The 17,016-nt window shown below is 38.0% G+C and overlaps 1 protein-coding gene across 2 annotated transcripts in view; it reads left to right on the top strand.

Moving 5' to 3' along the window:
• Positions 1-1,663: 1,663 nt before the first annotated feature.
• Positions 1,664-17,016, top strand: part of LOC131239687 (uncharacterized) — a 32,611-nt gene continuing 17,258 nt past the window's right edge. The window contains exons 1-2 of one of the 2 annotated variants that reach the window (XM_058237517.1): positions 1,664-2,029; positions 10,279-10,474. In XM_058237517.1, coding sequence (XP_058093500.1) covers positions 1,759-2,029; positions 10,279-10,474 — 467 coding nt within the window. In that variant the 5' untranslated portion in view covers positions 1,664-1,758. The remainder of the gene's footprint in view (positions 2,030-10,278; positions 10,475-17,016) is intronic. The other variant, XM_058237516.1, reaches the window with a different exon arrangement.

Below are 17,016 nucleotides of genomic sequence, written 5' to 3'. Positions count from 1 at the left end.
CCCAAGTGGTAGATGTGGGCCATGCCCATGCCCACCAAATTGGTGGAAGCTTGCTCAAGCAACAGATGTGGGTTGATGACCATCTAACTCAAGCAACAGATGTGGGTTGATGGCCATCCAACTCAAGCAAGTGGATGAACATCTCACTCGATACATTCATTCACTTCATGCATTTACATGACTTTGACGGTTATTTAGTGCTTCTCATGCTGCTGTATTGTTTTAAATTTAATGTAAACGAACCATGCTGAAAATTCTTATTAGGCCTAACTAGCTTATCTTCTATTTATGAAAAACTATACATATGTAACTGAAGTCGAATCTTTGGCACAAGGATATGATGATGTAGTCGAGCCAATAAACGATATATGAGACACGTGGCTGTATTTGATGGAAGAGGAAATTGTTGTATAGACTGATTATCAATTTTTTTTAATGTATTTTTGAATATCTAAGATATGTGTGTCATTTCCGTGAATTGATTTTGATTTAAGTTATTGATCACTTGAGATTTTAGTGTTGTTTACCTTTTTGGTTGGCTAGTGCTACACATAACATTAATATTCATTTAGTTGATTATTTGTTACTTACATTGGAGTAATGACTTTAGATGAGTGGATCTATAAATGATTATTATTGTTTGGCATAAATGGTAGATGGTTTTTATTTATTGTGTGTTTATGTCAATGAATAAAAGTTGGATGAAACTTAAAACCAATATAACCAATGCTTTTGAATAAACTGTATATTTAGCTTAATTACGTATACTTGGTGTACAAGTCGAAATACGGAGCTCAAGTTTGAGATGCACCCTCGGTATTTGAATTTTGGATTGTGACATAATGGTTGGATGTATATTTCTCATGCTTCTCTATGAGCTCTACATAGCTTATGACTGGGGTTACTACAGTTGCAGCAATTCTTATGCGCTACGGGGATGTGGATTGCTCATTGCCAATACTCATTATTGAACAATGCTCCCACTGACATGGGTGTGTACTAACAAGCTAACCAAAAAAAAATAAAATAATGCTCCCATGGCCCGCTCTGATTTATATGTTTTATGCATGCTGTTTTTTAATTCTGGATTTTTATTTTAGCATACAAACTTACCACACCATAAGAAAACACTGGTGATTGAATGCAGGCAATTAAAAGCCTCTCAAGGCTGATTGTAACGTGTGTTTGCCATTCAACCTGTTAATTAGGTCACATGGACCTAAAACTTTTGTGGCCATGATAAAGATGAGCTAGGTCTAAAACTTTCGTAGCCTTAATAAGTTTTTAATGCTTAAGTAGTCGTTCAACACTATTTCCCATGGTGTGGTCCACCTGAAATTTGGATATCTAAAATGACTTGGCAAAATGGATGGACAGTGTGGATAAAACACGTGCATCATGGCGGGGCCGACAGAGCACCGCTATGTGATCGGCGCAGGTCGAAGTAGGACACTGCTTGTCCTTTAGTTAGTCGCACCCAGGTGAAAATTAAAAACAAAAATAGCGAGGGGCTCCTATTTAGAAGAAAAGTTTTCACCCATTGGATGGTTAGGATCGTCCAATCAAAGCAATTTTCGGTCAGTGGCCAATCAAAGGTGGTCCCGTAGGGATGATCGGTTCAGATCAAGTGTATGGCAGGAAGCGGGCCGCCGCTCCCCGTCTACAGTGGCCCCACCAATTTGGACGGTTCCGATTCCAGGCTCCTTCCTTAAAAGCCTTTTCCCTTCCACTCGAACCGGGTAATCTTCCACGCGAGAAATGGCCGCCCGCGGGAAACCAAAAGTCCAGAAGCAGAAGCGAGTGAAAGGATCCAAAACCCTCTCCAAAAACCCTAACCACATTCCTCTCGGCAAAAACAGAGTCAATACAGAGAAGAAGAAGAAGAAGAATAAGAAAATCCCAAAAGCAGATGGTGATTCCAAAGCACCTGTACTTCTCGCGGCAACACAGCAGCTTCAGTTCTTTCTCGATCGATTCCAGTCGGCAAATGGAATCAAGCTGTCTTCTCTCGAGTTGGAAGGATTCAAAGGTTAGCTCTCTCTCTTTCTCTCTCTCTCTTCCTTTTTGAAATTATTGTTATGATTTCTACGAAGTGGTATTGCTCAACAAACTAGATGGAAATCTTGTTGTGACGCGCTCATGATGGGTCCCACAAGATGAACGGTCTGGATAGGAGAGACTTGAGCCCACCTACATAGCTGCTGGACTGAACTCGAAATGCCGAGCATTGTGTAGCTCCTGTTTATGAGAAGTTCTCAATTTCCTCCCCAAGAGGCGTATGTATGGGCTTACAACTAAAGATTGCCAGTCTTGTGTGATTTAAATCTGGATTGTACTTCCTTTTGTGGAAGGATGATTCCTACCTTCGATCATGCAACTTCTGTGCCAAGAAAATGTTTCGAATGTCTGAGATTCTTGATACTGAAGCATTTCTGAAGATGATTTTTTAGGTCTTCGATGGTTTGCTCTTTCGTTTTTTGTGAGAACTATATCATCAATTTAAACTATTAAGACAGTCATTCTGCCATCTTGGTGCTGGACAAACAACTAGTGATCAGAGCTACACCTTTGAAATCTAATCTCTAAGACTGCGTTTGGATGCCCGTAAGTTTTTTAAGTAAGTTACAAGTAACTTACTTATAGGTGAAAGAAAGTTACAGGTAATCCTGTTTGGGTGTAAGCTGTAACTTACTTACATGTAATTTAGTGTCCGTGTTTGGATAACCTATAAGTAAGTTACAGGAAAGATGTTGTATATTCACCCAAACCTGAGTTTTGGAGTATGAAATTGTTTAAAAATTAAATTGACACGTAGAAAAGCTTGGATAAAAGTATTTAATTTTATTGAGCCCATCTAGATGAATAGTTGGATCGATTCTTAAGCTAAACTAATTATTAGGTGAGTCCTAAAAGTGGGCCCACATATTAAAAAACATGTAAAAGTGGGCCCACTTATATGTAACTTAAAAACTTCTTGGGGGTCACAAGTTTAAAATCAAACTAATATTTGTTTTTCCCTTCATCTAGGTCTTTAGGACCTAATCATCTGGTAGGACGTCAAATAAACATTACAGTAGGCTTTGGAGGTTTTTAATCGTGAACATTCAATCATTATCGTTTTCCTATGGTGTAGTCCACCTAAGATTGAGATCTAACTCAATTTCCTCATGTTGGGATCAAGCCCTAAAATGATATGAAAAAATGGATGGACAACATGGATAAAACACATGCAACATGATAGGGCCCACAAAGCATCAACCAGTAGCGATCTAATTATTGGCTGACGTCACTAGCCAAACTGGAGTGGATCCATCGTGGTGGGTGGGATCCCATATTGTGGAGCCCATTGTGATGTATTTTCCTCACATCCACGTCGTTCATCCGTGTTGAAAGCTCATTTTAGGGGATGCTGATTGCATCCTACCCCTGTCCGTCTCTAGCCACAAACGAGCAATTTTGTGGGTAGGCCCACCATGATGTATTTGTTTATCCATGCCATCCATCCATTTTCTTTGATCAATTTAAGATATGAGTACCAAAATGAGGCAAATCCAACGCTAAAGTGGACTACACCACAGATGACTCTTGCATTTAATGCAACCCAAGCTTATTATTTGATGTGTTCCACTTGAGCGTTGGATCTACCTCATTTTTTTGTTTTTTTTTTTTTTTTTGAAGACATAGGGTGTCCCCACCTCATTTTTGAAGTGAAATTAATCCCCGCGGATACACGCAATCACCCACTACCACGTGTATGGGATCTACCTCATTTTTTGCGCACATATCTTAAAATAATATGAGAGAAGGGATGGATAGCGTGGATAAAATGATACATCACGGCGGGCCTGCCCACAGAACTACTCGGTCATGGCTAGAGACGGGCGGGGTAGGACACAATCCGCCTCCCATTTTAGGACATGATCCAAAAAATAAAAAGATTTGAATCACAGGTGGACCATAGTATAGGAAATAGTAGTAATTGACCATTAAAAACTTCTTGGGCCACAAAAGTTTTTGGATCAAGATGATATTTGTGTGGTCTCTTCATTCAAGTTTTTGTTACCTTATCAATTGGTTGGATGACAAATAAATATTCCAGTGGACCCATGAAGTTTTTAATGGTAGGGATCTAATTAAGATTATTTTTCGTGGTGAGGCCCACTTGAGATTTGGATCAACTTCATTTTTTGGATCATATCCTAAAATGAGCTTTCAATATAGATGGATGGTGTGGATGTAAGGAAAGTACATCACGGTGGCCCCGCTGTCAGGGATCCGAAACCGCCCCCGGGCAAACAGTGCCCGTTCTGCATTGACGCAAAATAAAACACATGATCAAGAGGAAAAAGTAAAAAAGAAAAAACAAAAGAAAAAACAAATGAGGGTTAGGGCTTACCTTGCTAGAGAGAGAGAGAGAGAGAGAGAGAGAGAGAGAGAGAGAGAGAGAGAAGGTAGGTGCACTTTTAATGCAGCTACGTTTCCACCTCCTTCTCCCAAATTTGAAATGGATAGCCGTTGCCTGTAACAAAGTAACCTGTGATTTGAAAAACACCTAATTCCCTTGTTACATTTCATGCAATCTTACCTGATAGAAAGTTACAGGTTGAGACTTTGTTACCTGTAACATTTCTCCCCCAAACACAAACTGTAAGAAAGTCACTTGTAACTTTCTTACATTTTACCAAAGTTACAGGCATCCAAACGGCCCCTAAGAGAACATTGGCTGAACTTGTCAAACAATGCCCTTGGAGATTGCTTCAACATGTGGATTGCCTTTCTTTGATAACAAACCTTCTCTTCCCCCCTAGGGCCTGTTTGATTTTCCATGATACATGTAAATCATGGTAAATAAGTAATTATTACCTTTTCCCCTGGTTTGAAAATGTGAGAGTAATTCCACCTCAAAAATTGATTCAAAAGTGTTGACTTAAATCTGTGGACCCCACCGTAATGTATATGATATATCCGCATCATCCACATATTTTTTTTGAACATTTGAGGGCATGAGCTGAAAAATGAGGTAGATCTAATGCTCAAATGGCCCACATGAAAGGAAACAATGGCCTTAATTCGTCCATCGTTAAAAGTTGTTTCCTTCATTGGGCCCACATTGAGGTTTTTTTTTATAAAAAAAATCATCTAACACATTCATAGGGTCACATAGACATGGATAAGGGGAAACCACAAATATCAGCTTGATCCAAAACTTTTAAGGGCCCTAAGAAGTTTTTAATGGTAGGTGTTTGATTCTCGCTGTTTCCTTTGGTGTGGTCTACTTGAGCTTTGGATCTGCCTTATTTTTTTTTGCTCATGCCCTAAATTCAGCTGACATAACAAATGAGCAATATGGATAAATCACATACATCATGATGGGCCCCATATTGATTTTATAAAATTCTTGATTTAAGTGTTAAAAAAGTAAGTTGTCACATCTGCATTGGGAAATATGTGGTAATTACGTAGGTAAATAATTATTACCTATTTACATGGTAATTACAATTGAGCTAAAAAATCAAACAGGCCCTTAATGAATAAAACTAGGTTGTGGTGACCATGTTTTTTTGACTTGGTGACTCGGATCAACTTGTCCGGGTCTGAGGCGAGTCACATGGCACAAGCCGGGGGAGACTTGCCTGAGTTGCCCAATTTTATCTAGGTAAAAGTAAAGAATGTAGAATAACTCTGAAAATTTAAATGCATCCTTGGTTAGTTTCAGATAATATGTAGCTTTCTTTTTGTGAGATAAAAGAAAAGTAAACATCAATAAATTCTTCTAAACATCTGATATATATATATATATATATATATATATATATATATATATATATATAATGACAATAATTAAACATGTACCGAAACAAAGAATAAATTGCTCATAAAACAAGTTAACACTGACAAGTGATGAGTGATTCACCAATCATCATAGAAAAGGGCTATGTGCCAGATGCTCGAGAGTGCAATCATCACCATTGCTACGGTATTGATGCTCTTGCACCCATGCAACACCACAATATAGTGCGACATTCCCATGTCCAAATGGGAATACAATATCAATGAACAAAGATCATCTGCATTTTACAGCTAGTAGTACCGGAGCTAGAACCATAGCTTTGCTTGTACTGTGAATGATGGGATTTGCATATCCACATCCTTCATATCCAGGACTGGTCCAAGAAGAAAGTGCCTACCCGTCCCCCAGCCCTAGGAATCCTCCTGCCTATAACGTCTTTTTGGACCATAATCATGACCATATCCATGAGTTATCTCATTAGCAGGTCCGGATTATCCAGTGTTAGTGTCATTTGGCCTATGACCCTCCCGGGCCTCCTGTTGCTCTAGCTGCTTGTATCGTGAATCCATACAATCATGAATATGGATTCCTTCACCCCAATGATGTTCACCATACTCAAATTGCGGACACCATTGCCATTGCTGCTGCTATCACTACAGTCAGACTATATCTTCCCATTGCTTCTACTATAACCATTGGAATGTCAATGTACCTACTCTAAGTCTGGCTAACTTTGCTGGCCCTGACCATAACTTGTGCTAACTTCTCATCTACCTTCATTTATATTTAATTCATCTCATCTCAACTCCTGTCTATATGATTGTTGAACTCCGCATCAGTCAATAATATTGAATCTTAGGTCTCAATGTTCCACAGATCAAGTGAGTCCTCACTTTCAAAGAATACAATACAAATTAATTGGACCATATTCATGGTCATCATCTGAATTTAATCAAGTTGTATTCTGATCTTTTAATCTCAAACTATAGTACACATGTGCCAACTTCTCCAGCTTTTGCATTGTTAGCCTGTTCATCGGCTTTGGTGTGGATTGACAAAAATGTGCTCCGATTCCTCTCACAACCCAATGAGGAACATGTTTGACTCAATACCTTCATGGCCGCTATTTTCTAATCAGGAGTGTTGTCTCCATAAGTGTCCCACCAAAGAACTAAAAAAGATAAAAAGAAATACGCAAGTACTTAGCATGTTTGAATTTCTAAACAAATGATAAATCTTAAATTACTAAATGGTAATTACCTGGGTCACACTTTTCCATGTTCCTGTGTGAGATATTAGTCAAATATTTTTTCTTGATTAATAAATAGATTAGGTTACAAAATGCAAAGATATACACTACGACATTCTGGTTTATTAAAGCACAAAGATGCATATAAAGATGTACATTATTGCAAAGTGCAAACATCTTCAAACTTGAAACACTCAATCTTCATTTCACCGGGGATAAGAGCTTTAATCTGACTATCCGTATTAAACACAAACCTCTTAACCACATTTTTCGTATTGTACTCAATATCCATCCCTTGATTCAAATTCATACAATATTGATATTTGAGATTTAAGATGCTGCATTGATATAATTTTAGTTAGTGGACATTGCAAGCAACAATAACACAACAAACTATCAAACAAATGCTAAAGTTATAAGATTCTGGTGTAGTTATCTGCAACATGGATATCTTGGTGAAGCTGTTTGCACCATCTTCCATTGATGATTTTTCAATATCATTTATAAATGTGGCTCCCATGCTTGATTGCTTGTTTTGCTCTGTCTGTTGCTTCATACAAATAGGACACAGTTGGCTTCACCTCAACATTGACTAGTTTCGGCACAAGAACTAGAGCGTTGATGATGCCCACAATTTTCTCTACTTACTGAGGTTAAATAATATCATCCTTCACAATATTTGGGGATCTCTCTCACTGTTCCTTTGCTTTTCCAATTGAGACCCCATCCGCTTATCAGAAACAAACAAATGCAAGAGAGCATTGTTATGCCTGCATAAGCTCTCCAATGAGATAGAATTTGTTGCAAACCTTGTGATGCCAGATCGCTGCAAATTGTTGTTACCAGTAAAGTTCTGCATGAGTGCAATCAGACAGTTGTGATTGTAGATGAACCCTGTGTTCTAATTACTTTTCTAGACTACTTAAACTTCTGGTAACTTAGAAATATCTTCTAAAATCAAGTAGTATAGTATGTTGTACACGGTGTTCAATAGAGTTGTGACCTCTTTTCTACTAACAACTCGTCCAACTACTTTGCAACTGGCATCATTACCATCCCCATATTCCTGTCCTATCTTGCCACCATAATATCCACGAACTTGAAAATGAACCTTCAAGTTACTTGGGCCTGCCCGACCTCCATTGACTTATTCTTTTTGTCTTGGCATGGGGTGGATCTCAAAAAGGAATTGAAAGTTCTTTGGCGTGGTAGGTCTTTGGGTTATTTGAGAAGAAAGGAATGGAAGGTGCTTTAAGAACTTGAGCCACTCTTTTTTTTTTTTTTGGGGGGGGGGGGGGGAGGTGGTTGAAAATTCTCAAGGACTTTCTCGTTGGAGCAGTCCATCCGTCTTTCGATTTCATGAAAATAAGGGTTCCAAGTTCCATTGATAATCATGCATAACATGCTTGTCTTTTGAGTTGCTTTTTAGAACCATAAACTCGGAAGAGTGGGCCCATAGGATCCAATAGTCTACATGATATGGGCCTTTGTAAAAGCTGATGATGAATGGTGCAGGTCCAGTGGTCCACCTAACCACTAAATGCGCAAAAAGGTTTTATCATCCCTTTGATTCTATGGTAAAGATGGCCCTCAGATTATGATCAATGGTTTAGATCGTGCAAGGGACGGGCATGATGGACATATCGAATGTGGTATTGGCCTCTATTATTTTTTTCTTTGGACTCTCGGAATTATATTTTTATTTCACGAGAGAACTCTTTCACTTTTACATGGAAGCGTCGGGAGTTTGGATGAGGCTGGAGGTTATCCGATCTCGTATGATCTCCTTATCCAATCTAAGTTCGAAGTTGAATTTGAAATTCAACTTCAAGTTGTCGAGAGAAAACATGGATAAGGAAAGGAGGGAAACTCTCGTGTCCAACAAAACTTACGTCACCATCATCATGCACTATCTTCTACTCTGACTTGTATTTTGTTGTACCTCCGAGCAGCGTTTTAAATATCGATGATATCAGATGATATATCCCACGATATATCTTGTATCCCACTTGTGCGATTTGAAATGCATAGGCAGTGCCGATATATCCCACCTATTTGATCGAGTGAGCATTTTCAATTTTCGATCCATGTTTTTGTTGTAAATCATGTTAAACCAGTGTTAAATGGCTATAAATCTATGATTCTTCATGTTTTTCATGAAAATCATGGATTCGGAACTTCGAATTTGAGATTTGGGGGAGATGGGTTAAGTTGCGAAAAATTGAGAAAAATCAAAATTTCTCAGTTTTTCACAAATCAGTTGCAATCTTTGTATCCAAACACAAAATAAAACATGTATGTAACCTGATCTAGTGATTCTTCTTTTGATTTTGAATGTATTGCTTGTGTTTCCGTACACGTCTTCTTACATTTATAAATTATATGAATAGACTTTGAATATACTTACATTAGTTCAATTGGAAAGCACATATATTAGGACCCCATACAAAAGAAACCCCTATTATGTGTACTTTTTTTTTTTGTAATGTTTTGATTTCTAAATGTGTATTGATGTCCTTTTCAACAATCCCTAAAATTTCATTGAAAAATTCGACCAATTTCCCAATGTTCCCATGTTTCCCAACAATAACGATACATTATGCGATATAACTGACATATCCCATGCGATAACCGATATTTATCCGTATCCCAAGGGTGCGATACTTTATGCGATAACGATATTTAAAACATTGCCTCCAGGTTTGGCTTGCATTGTTTATATATTTGATTATTTGCTACTTTGTTTCTGAGCAAAGGTGGATGCAAGTATTCTGGCTTCTTGATTTTTCAGTTAGTTTTTTTTATATAAATAATTTTCTACTGTAATAGTATTGGATGACAAGTGGTTGAGTTCAATAATGAGAGAAGGCTACCTTTGCCCTTTTTATATGGAAAAGTTTGAGATGGATGAGATCCATATATTTGGCCCTTTTTTACTTTTGTAAATCAACATATTTTTTTCTTTCTTGACTTAAAATAAGAACAATGGAAGCTTGAAATGAATATATTTGAACTAGTCAACCATGAAAGTGTAGTCAAGTCACTTGCTGAACTCCATCATATCATTCTATAGATAGCAACTTGACCTTTTTTCTAAAACTAAAATGAGATTCCCCGTAAATGCACATGAATGTGGGTTTCTATCACCACTTGACTGAATGTTAGGTGAAGATGATTTGAATGTCTCCAATACACATTTTTCTTTAGTAAACACTGGATGAACATTTGAGATGTGCAGATACCTGCATCGTGGATCTGTCCCAAGATCTGACTCAGGATGCTAGCAATTTAAGTAAACATTTGAAGGCTACTTTTGGAATGTCATGGAAAGAAACACTCTATGAAGGGCAGGTTTTAGAGGGAAAAGTTGTTGCAGGGAGTCCGTCAGTTCTTGTTATCAGTACCTCCGCCTTAAGATCCTTGGAGCTCCTCAGGTATTACCATCTTTACCATTTCTTTTGGATCAAAGGGACTTACTAGTTTTAATGTACTCCACTCAATGTGTGTGACTTATAAAGTGATCCAACTATTTCAACGAACAGTTATTATGTGTGACTTATAAAGTGATCCAACTATTTCAAGGAACAGTTATTATGTGTGACTTATAAAGTGATCCAACTTTTATCGAAGTTGCTCAACTATAACTCGAGTGATCCAAGCTCTTTGAGATATTTTTTATCTAATGAATATCTCAATACTTTATCAAACAAGAAAACTATAAATACAAAAAGACAGCCAACAAGACACTGATGTAACAAAGAGGAGGCACATCACCCTACAACAAATAGAATCTAGAACAACAGACTAGCAATCCTAAACTCAAATATCAATAAAAAAGCTCTCTTTAGAGATGCTGTTCTTAGCTAATGTATCCACGTCCTCATTTGCGTCTCTGATGACATGGGAGAAAGGGATCTATCTGCCATTACATATGTTAGAAATCTCTTCCATAATGTTAGTGATGGACAATGCCAGAAGCCAGATTGAGCTCATTTTTATTGCACTGGTGGAATCTCCTTCCATGATCAGGTTCTCCATTTGCCACTCAATTTCAACTTTGATATCTTGAGCAGAGCTGCTGCCTCTGCCTTAATTTGATTCAGGCATGCTTATTGGCCCTAAAAAGGAAACGAGACAACTGCCAAAATGATCCTTATTATACTGCTAATCCCCGCTTACTGTGGGCTCCACAGTGAACTACCATCGAAATTAAGCTTGAATCTGCCAGGATGGATCATTTAATCTTGGGCATTGGACGACCCCTTGGATAACCTTCTTCCAGGTAGATCAAAGCGTTTGGCTTAAGATACCATGCTGGTTTCTATAATCCTTTGTCCAATTCCAAATACAATTAATTACATTAGCAATCACTCTGTCAGCACTGGAGATTTTTCCATGAAATATTCTGGCGTTTTGTTCCAACTAGATGTACCAGTAAACCACATGAATATTCATCTTCCACAGAAAGCCCAACAGGAGCTATGGCACATGACTAAATGGAGAATAGCTCCCTCACTGAACCGGGAATAACCCAACTAATGCTGAAATGGTCAAAAACATCAGATTATATCCTCCACAGGAAACTATGATGCAACAATAGATGGGGAACATTTTCCTCATGAGAAAACTAGTGAGCATCCGTTAGGAAAGCTAGTGCCCTCTGTTTTCATGTGGTCCACAGCTTGAGGATTTTTTTTTTACCAGAGATAGCCCAACAAAAAGGTCAATCACCTTTAGCAGAACCTAAGAGTGCTGAACGAGCAAAGTAAAAAGGCTCCACAGGGTAAGAACCTTGAACTAACCTGTTGAAGAAAGATTTTGCTGAGAAGATTCTGCTTACTTCAGTATCCCACTGCCTACTATCGCTTCTCAAAATTGGAACGTGAGTTTCATTTTTCAAAATCTGCGCTAGGAGGGTGATCTTCTCGTAACGAGGAATTCTTCTAAAACAATGCCTCCGTATGACATTTGAGCGGCATGATTGAATGCAACGAAACAAATTTCTTAAACTCCTCCCAGAACCATCCTATTTCACCCAATCCAACCCTGAATCTGACACATTTGCTAAACTCCTCTTCAGCTGAAGACACATTCCTCAAACTATAAGATCCCATACTGTGGTTAGCACCATCACTGCCAGAACTGTTTTGCAATGTACCATATCTTGCAGCAGGGACATCCTTCCACAAAGCATTTTCTGGATCCATTAACCGTCACCACCACTTAACCAGCAGGATGAGGTTAACCTGCCTGATAGATTTGATACCTAGCTTGCCGTCATTGGATTTACAAAAATCCTTCTATGCAACTAAATGATATTTATGATAATCATCCTTGTCATTCCAAAGGAATTTCTTTTGAAGGGACTCAATCCTATTCTCTATGCTGACTGGGCATTTGAAAAGGGATTGAAGATTCCTGGGGACATTTGCAATGGCCGCCTTCAACAAACTAATCCTCCCTCCCAAAGACAGTTCTGATTTCCAAGGAGCTAATTGTCTGTCCATTCTTTCCACTAGCTCATCCCTAGATGCCAGGGGGCGTACACATGCAGACAGGTATACCCAAATGCTTCAGTGGGACAATTCCACTGGACAACCTAAGTAATTTGCCAATGAGGTCACAATTTCATTGTCCAAATTTGAGCCGATAATACTGCCTTTAATCGTATTCACATGCTGCCCCAAAATGATCTCATAACTGTAAATGATATCCTTTCAGGTAGGTTGTGTCTAGGATGAAAGCTTTGCTGAAAAGCAGCGTGTCATCAGCATAGTGAGAAACCGGAACACTGGTATATCCACATGCATGCTTTCCACTAGACTGGATGCCTTAGCCCTAGAATGGCATGCTACTTAGGACATCCATTGATCCACAATCATAGTGAAATGGAGAGGAGACAATGTGCCCATGACTGCTCTTGATTAAGGCTGTACACAGGCCAAGCTAGCTCAAAAACTCGCTCAGCTTGGCTTGATCTAGCTCGGTTTCACTCGGCTTGAAGGATGATTCGAGGTGAGCCAAGCTTCATATGACCCATCTTGTTTTGAAAACAAGCCGAGGTCGAGCATAGTGTAGGTCGACTCGAACTCGGCTCGACTTGAATATATTATATATTATATTACAAAAAAAGTCAAAACAAAAAAAAACCCTACCCTACCCGGCCGTCTGTCCCTTTTGTTTCTAATCCTTTCCCTTTCCCTCACCCAACCTGCCATGGCCCGCCCTCGATATCCTCTCTCTCTCTCTCTCTCTCTCTCTACACCCAAAAAGGCACCTCTATCATCTATGGTATATATATATATATATATATATATATATATATATATATATTATAATTGAATATTTGATTTGTGGGTTGGGTGGCTGGGTTGAGTCGGGTGTGGGTTTGGTGCTGGGTTGGGTCGGGGTGGGTGCTGGGTTAGGGTTGGGTTGGGTGTTGGGTCGGTTTGGGGCTATTGAATCAGTTGGGTCGGGTTGGGGTTGTTGAGTCAGTTGGGTCAGGTTGGGTGTTGGGTGGTAGGGTTGGGTCAGTTGAGTCGAGTTGGGGATGTTGAGTATTGAGTTGAGTAGGGGTTGGCCGCCGGGTTGGGTCGGGTGGAGTTGGTTGAATTAGATTTTCAATTTTTAGAGTTGAAAGTTGAAACTGTTGAATTGTAATTGTGAATCTATGAATGGATGTTATGGATTAGATTTGCTTGATTTTCTTTATTTTTTTATAACAATATTTGTCCTACAACAAAATGGTGCGCAACAATGTCTTCATATGATCCATCCACCAACATTTGGGATTATGGTTCCCCAGTTCACTCCCTAGACTTTGGAAGAATGAAGATTCAATGTAATTTGTGTGAGGCCAGATTTGTAAACAAAACAAATTGGCTTATACTACACTTATCAAGTCGGGGGGAGGAGATGCAAAATCGTGTCCCAAAGCATCAGGGGAGGTATGAGTTTTATTCCAGACTCTCATAGACTCTAACAAGAAGCCTTACACCCCCTCTCCCATATCGAATACAACTAGCCACAAGATATACCATAATAGACCTATTTTAATCAATAAAGAATCTGAAATAGAGAGAGTGAAGAGAATTAGTAGGGAAGAGGAAGAGGAGAAGGAAGCTAAAATGAAAACTTTGGAATGAGCAATTAAAAATAACTTTGAAGTTAATCAAAGAAGATGTAGATGCATCTAGATATCAACGATGTCCTCCTCAAAAACATGACACCGAAGCAGGGCAGAGCTTGATTATCAAGAAGCCATCGAAGTTTATTTCCAAACTCACCTCATTCTACAAGATCGTGGGTACTCCATATAAATCATCTCACAAAAAAAAGTTTGAAAAAGCTAGCTGAATCTATACAAGAATATGATGGAAAAGTCTACCCACCTTTTGATCCAGGGGAGGTTAATGAGCATCTTGGTGAGGATACCACCAGCTCTGGCACGGACAACGAAAATGATAGATCCGATCCCGGTTCAGGAGAATATTAAAATTATGAAAGATGTATTAAGTTTTTTTACTTGTAGTTGTATGGATTAAATATACTAATTTGCCTACTATAAATGCACTAACTTAAGTTACTTAACTTACATTTAAATTATTATCTCATTCCTTTTTTTATATATTTTGATATTTGTTCTTTAAATGTTTATGCCTATGATTCTTTGTTAACTGATGTTGTTAATTAGTATTTAGGCCACTTAGTAGTTTAGCAATGTATCCCCCCGTTTAGGAATTTATATTGAATAAGTACAGTCATTCGACTGAAAATGTTTGTTCTTTATGGTATACTTAAATTATCTCATTTTGGACAGTTCGGTACCATACCATGTACTTAGGTTGTCCTCATTTTCAGTTTACATGTAGTTGGAATTTCGGTAGTGTCTCCATATATTTTCTCGGGATATGTGGTCCTTTATTAATTGATTCCCTCTATCCATGTGTGATGGATTATATGTGGCAACTAATCAGTATTGAATTTTACATATATCTGGAGAATATGGGAAAATGCGGCCAAAATTTCGGCTCGTATTACATGGTATATTACTGAATGAGATAAAGACAATTAACACCTCTAGATAGAGACAAGTAGGAATTGATGAGACATTTAGAGACAATTAGTAAACAAAATTTGAAATCATTATGGACAATTTATAGTTATGTATATGTATGTACCTCGACAAATTTATTTATTAGGGGACTATTTGAGATACTTGTGTCTTACAGTTTATGGAGGGACCCCGATATTGTTTGTACTATATATTTATATACACATAAATGTGATTAATTGATTACTTTAACTCGTAAAAGCCATGATCTTAACTTACCCTTATTATCTTTTGATTTATAGATGACTAGTGAGGAAAAGCCAGGTACCCCCGATGCCGGTGCATCAGTCACATCTCCTCTTATTGCGGAGGGAGATATATTGGAAAACAAAGTTGAAACGACTTCAGGTTCACTGAAAGGAAAAAAAAAAGATTAGCAGTATGAGAATTTTTTGATTAGATCATGCTACCAGATGGTTCGTTTAAGATTAAATGAAAGTATTGTAAAACTCTTTAGAACAAGCATTCAGGTTCTTCTATTAATTATCAGAGGCATCTTGATAAATGTGCGAAGATACCAAGAATGTCTACGGGTGGAGTCTAGCAACTGCTTTCATTTGTTGCTTCTGAAAATGACGACTTTCAAGCTACACTCTCCACCTATAAGTATGATCCGAAAAAGCTGAAAGAGTGGTATGCAAGATTGGTGATAGTTAATGAGAAGCCGTTTAGGATGGTAGAAAGCAAAATTTTTATGGAATTTTGCAAATTCCTTAATCCCAAATGTGAGAATGCCTCTTGTCTTACTATGAAAAGAGAGTGCATGAAGATGGATGCAATTAAGAAAACAAACTTGAAAGCTTTTCTAGAATTCGTATAAAGAATAAGTTGACTTCGGATATGTGGACGACATCGAATTAAAGAAATGAATATATGTCATTACTCGTACATTTCGTTAATGCAGATTGGAAACTACAAAAAGATTATAAACTTCTGCTACGTTCCTCCTCATCCTTGTGTGGTAATGTCAGACCACATTTACAATTGTCTTGTTGAGTGGGGCATTGAAAAGAAAATCTATTCAATAACTTTAGATAATGCCTATTCCAATGACACTTGGGTTTATTTCTTACGTAGTCAATTCAGGGCAGCTGAAAATTTATTCTTTAAGGGTAAATTATACTAAGCCAGATGTTGTGCTCACATACTAAACTTGATTGTACAAAAAGGGCGGAAAATAATTGACTCCACGATCGCCAACATACGGTATAACGTTAAATATATAAGGGGGTTACCTTCAAGACTGAGTACGTAGAATGATATAATTCAACGTTTGGATTTGAAATCTAAAAAGCAGTTGAAGTTAGATGTTTGCACGCGCTGGAATTCAACTTATGAAATATTGGATGCTACTCCAAAATTTAAAGTTGCATTCCTTGAACTTGCGGCACATGATAAAATGTACACATACATGGCTAGTGATGAAGACTGGTCGAAAGCTGAACATGTTCATCAGTTTCTCATAGTTTTTTACGATTGTACGAATATTTTTTTTGGGAATAAGTATCCTACAGCAAATTGGTTTCTTCTAAAAATTATTTTTATTACAGAAGAGACATTATCTAAAGTTATTGAAGAGATTTTCTTTTTGATTCCCCACTCAACAAGACAATTGTAAAAGCAGTCACGCATTACTACACTAGCATGAGGAGGAGGAACGTAGCGGAAGTTTATAATCTTCTTTTGTAGTTTCTAATCTGCATCAACGAAATGTACCGTTAATGACATATCCATTTATTTGATTCGATGCCGTCCACATATTCGAAGTCAAGCTTATTCTTTATACGGATGCTGGAGGAGCTTGCAAGTTTACTTTTTCAATCGCATACGTCTTCATGCACTCTTTTCACAGTAAAACGAGTG

Source organism: Magnolia sinica, chromosome 3, assembly GCF_029962835.1.
Source record: "Magnolia sinica isolate HGM2019 chromosome 3, MsV1, whole genome shotgun sequence".
Classification (NCBI taxonomy): Eukaryota; Viridiplantae; Streptophyta; class Magnoliopsida; order Magnoliales; family Magnoliaceae; genus Magnolia; species Magnolia sinica.
This window is presented reverse-complemented; position numbering and strand designations above follow the sequence as displayed.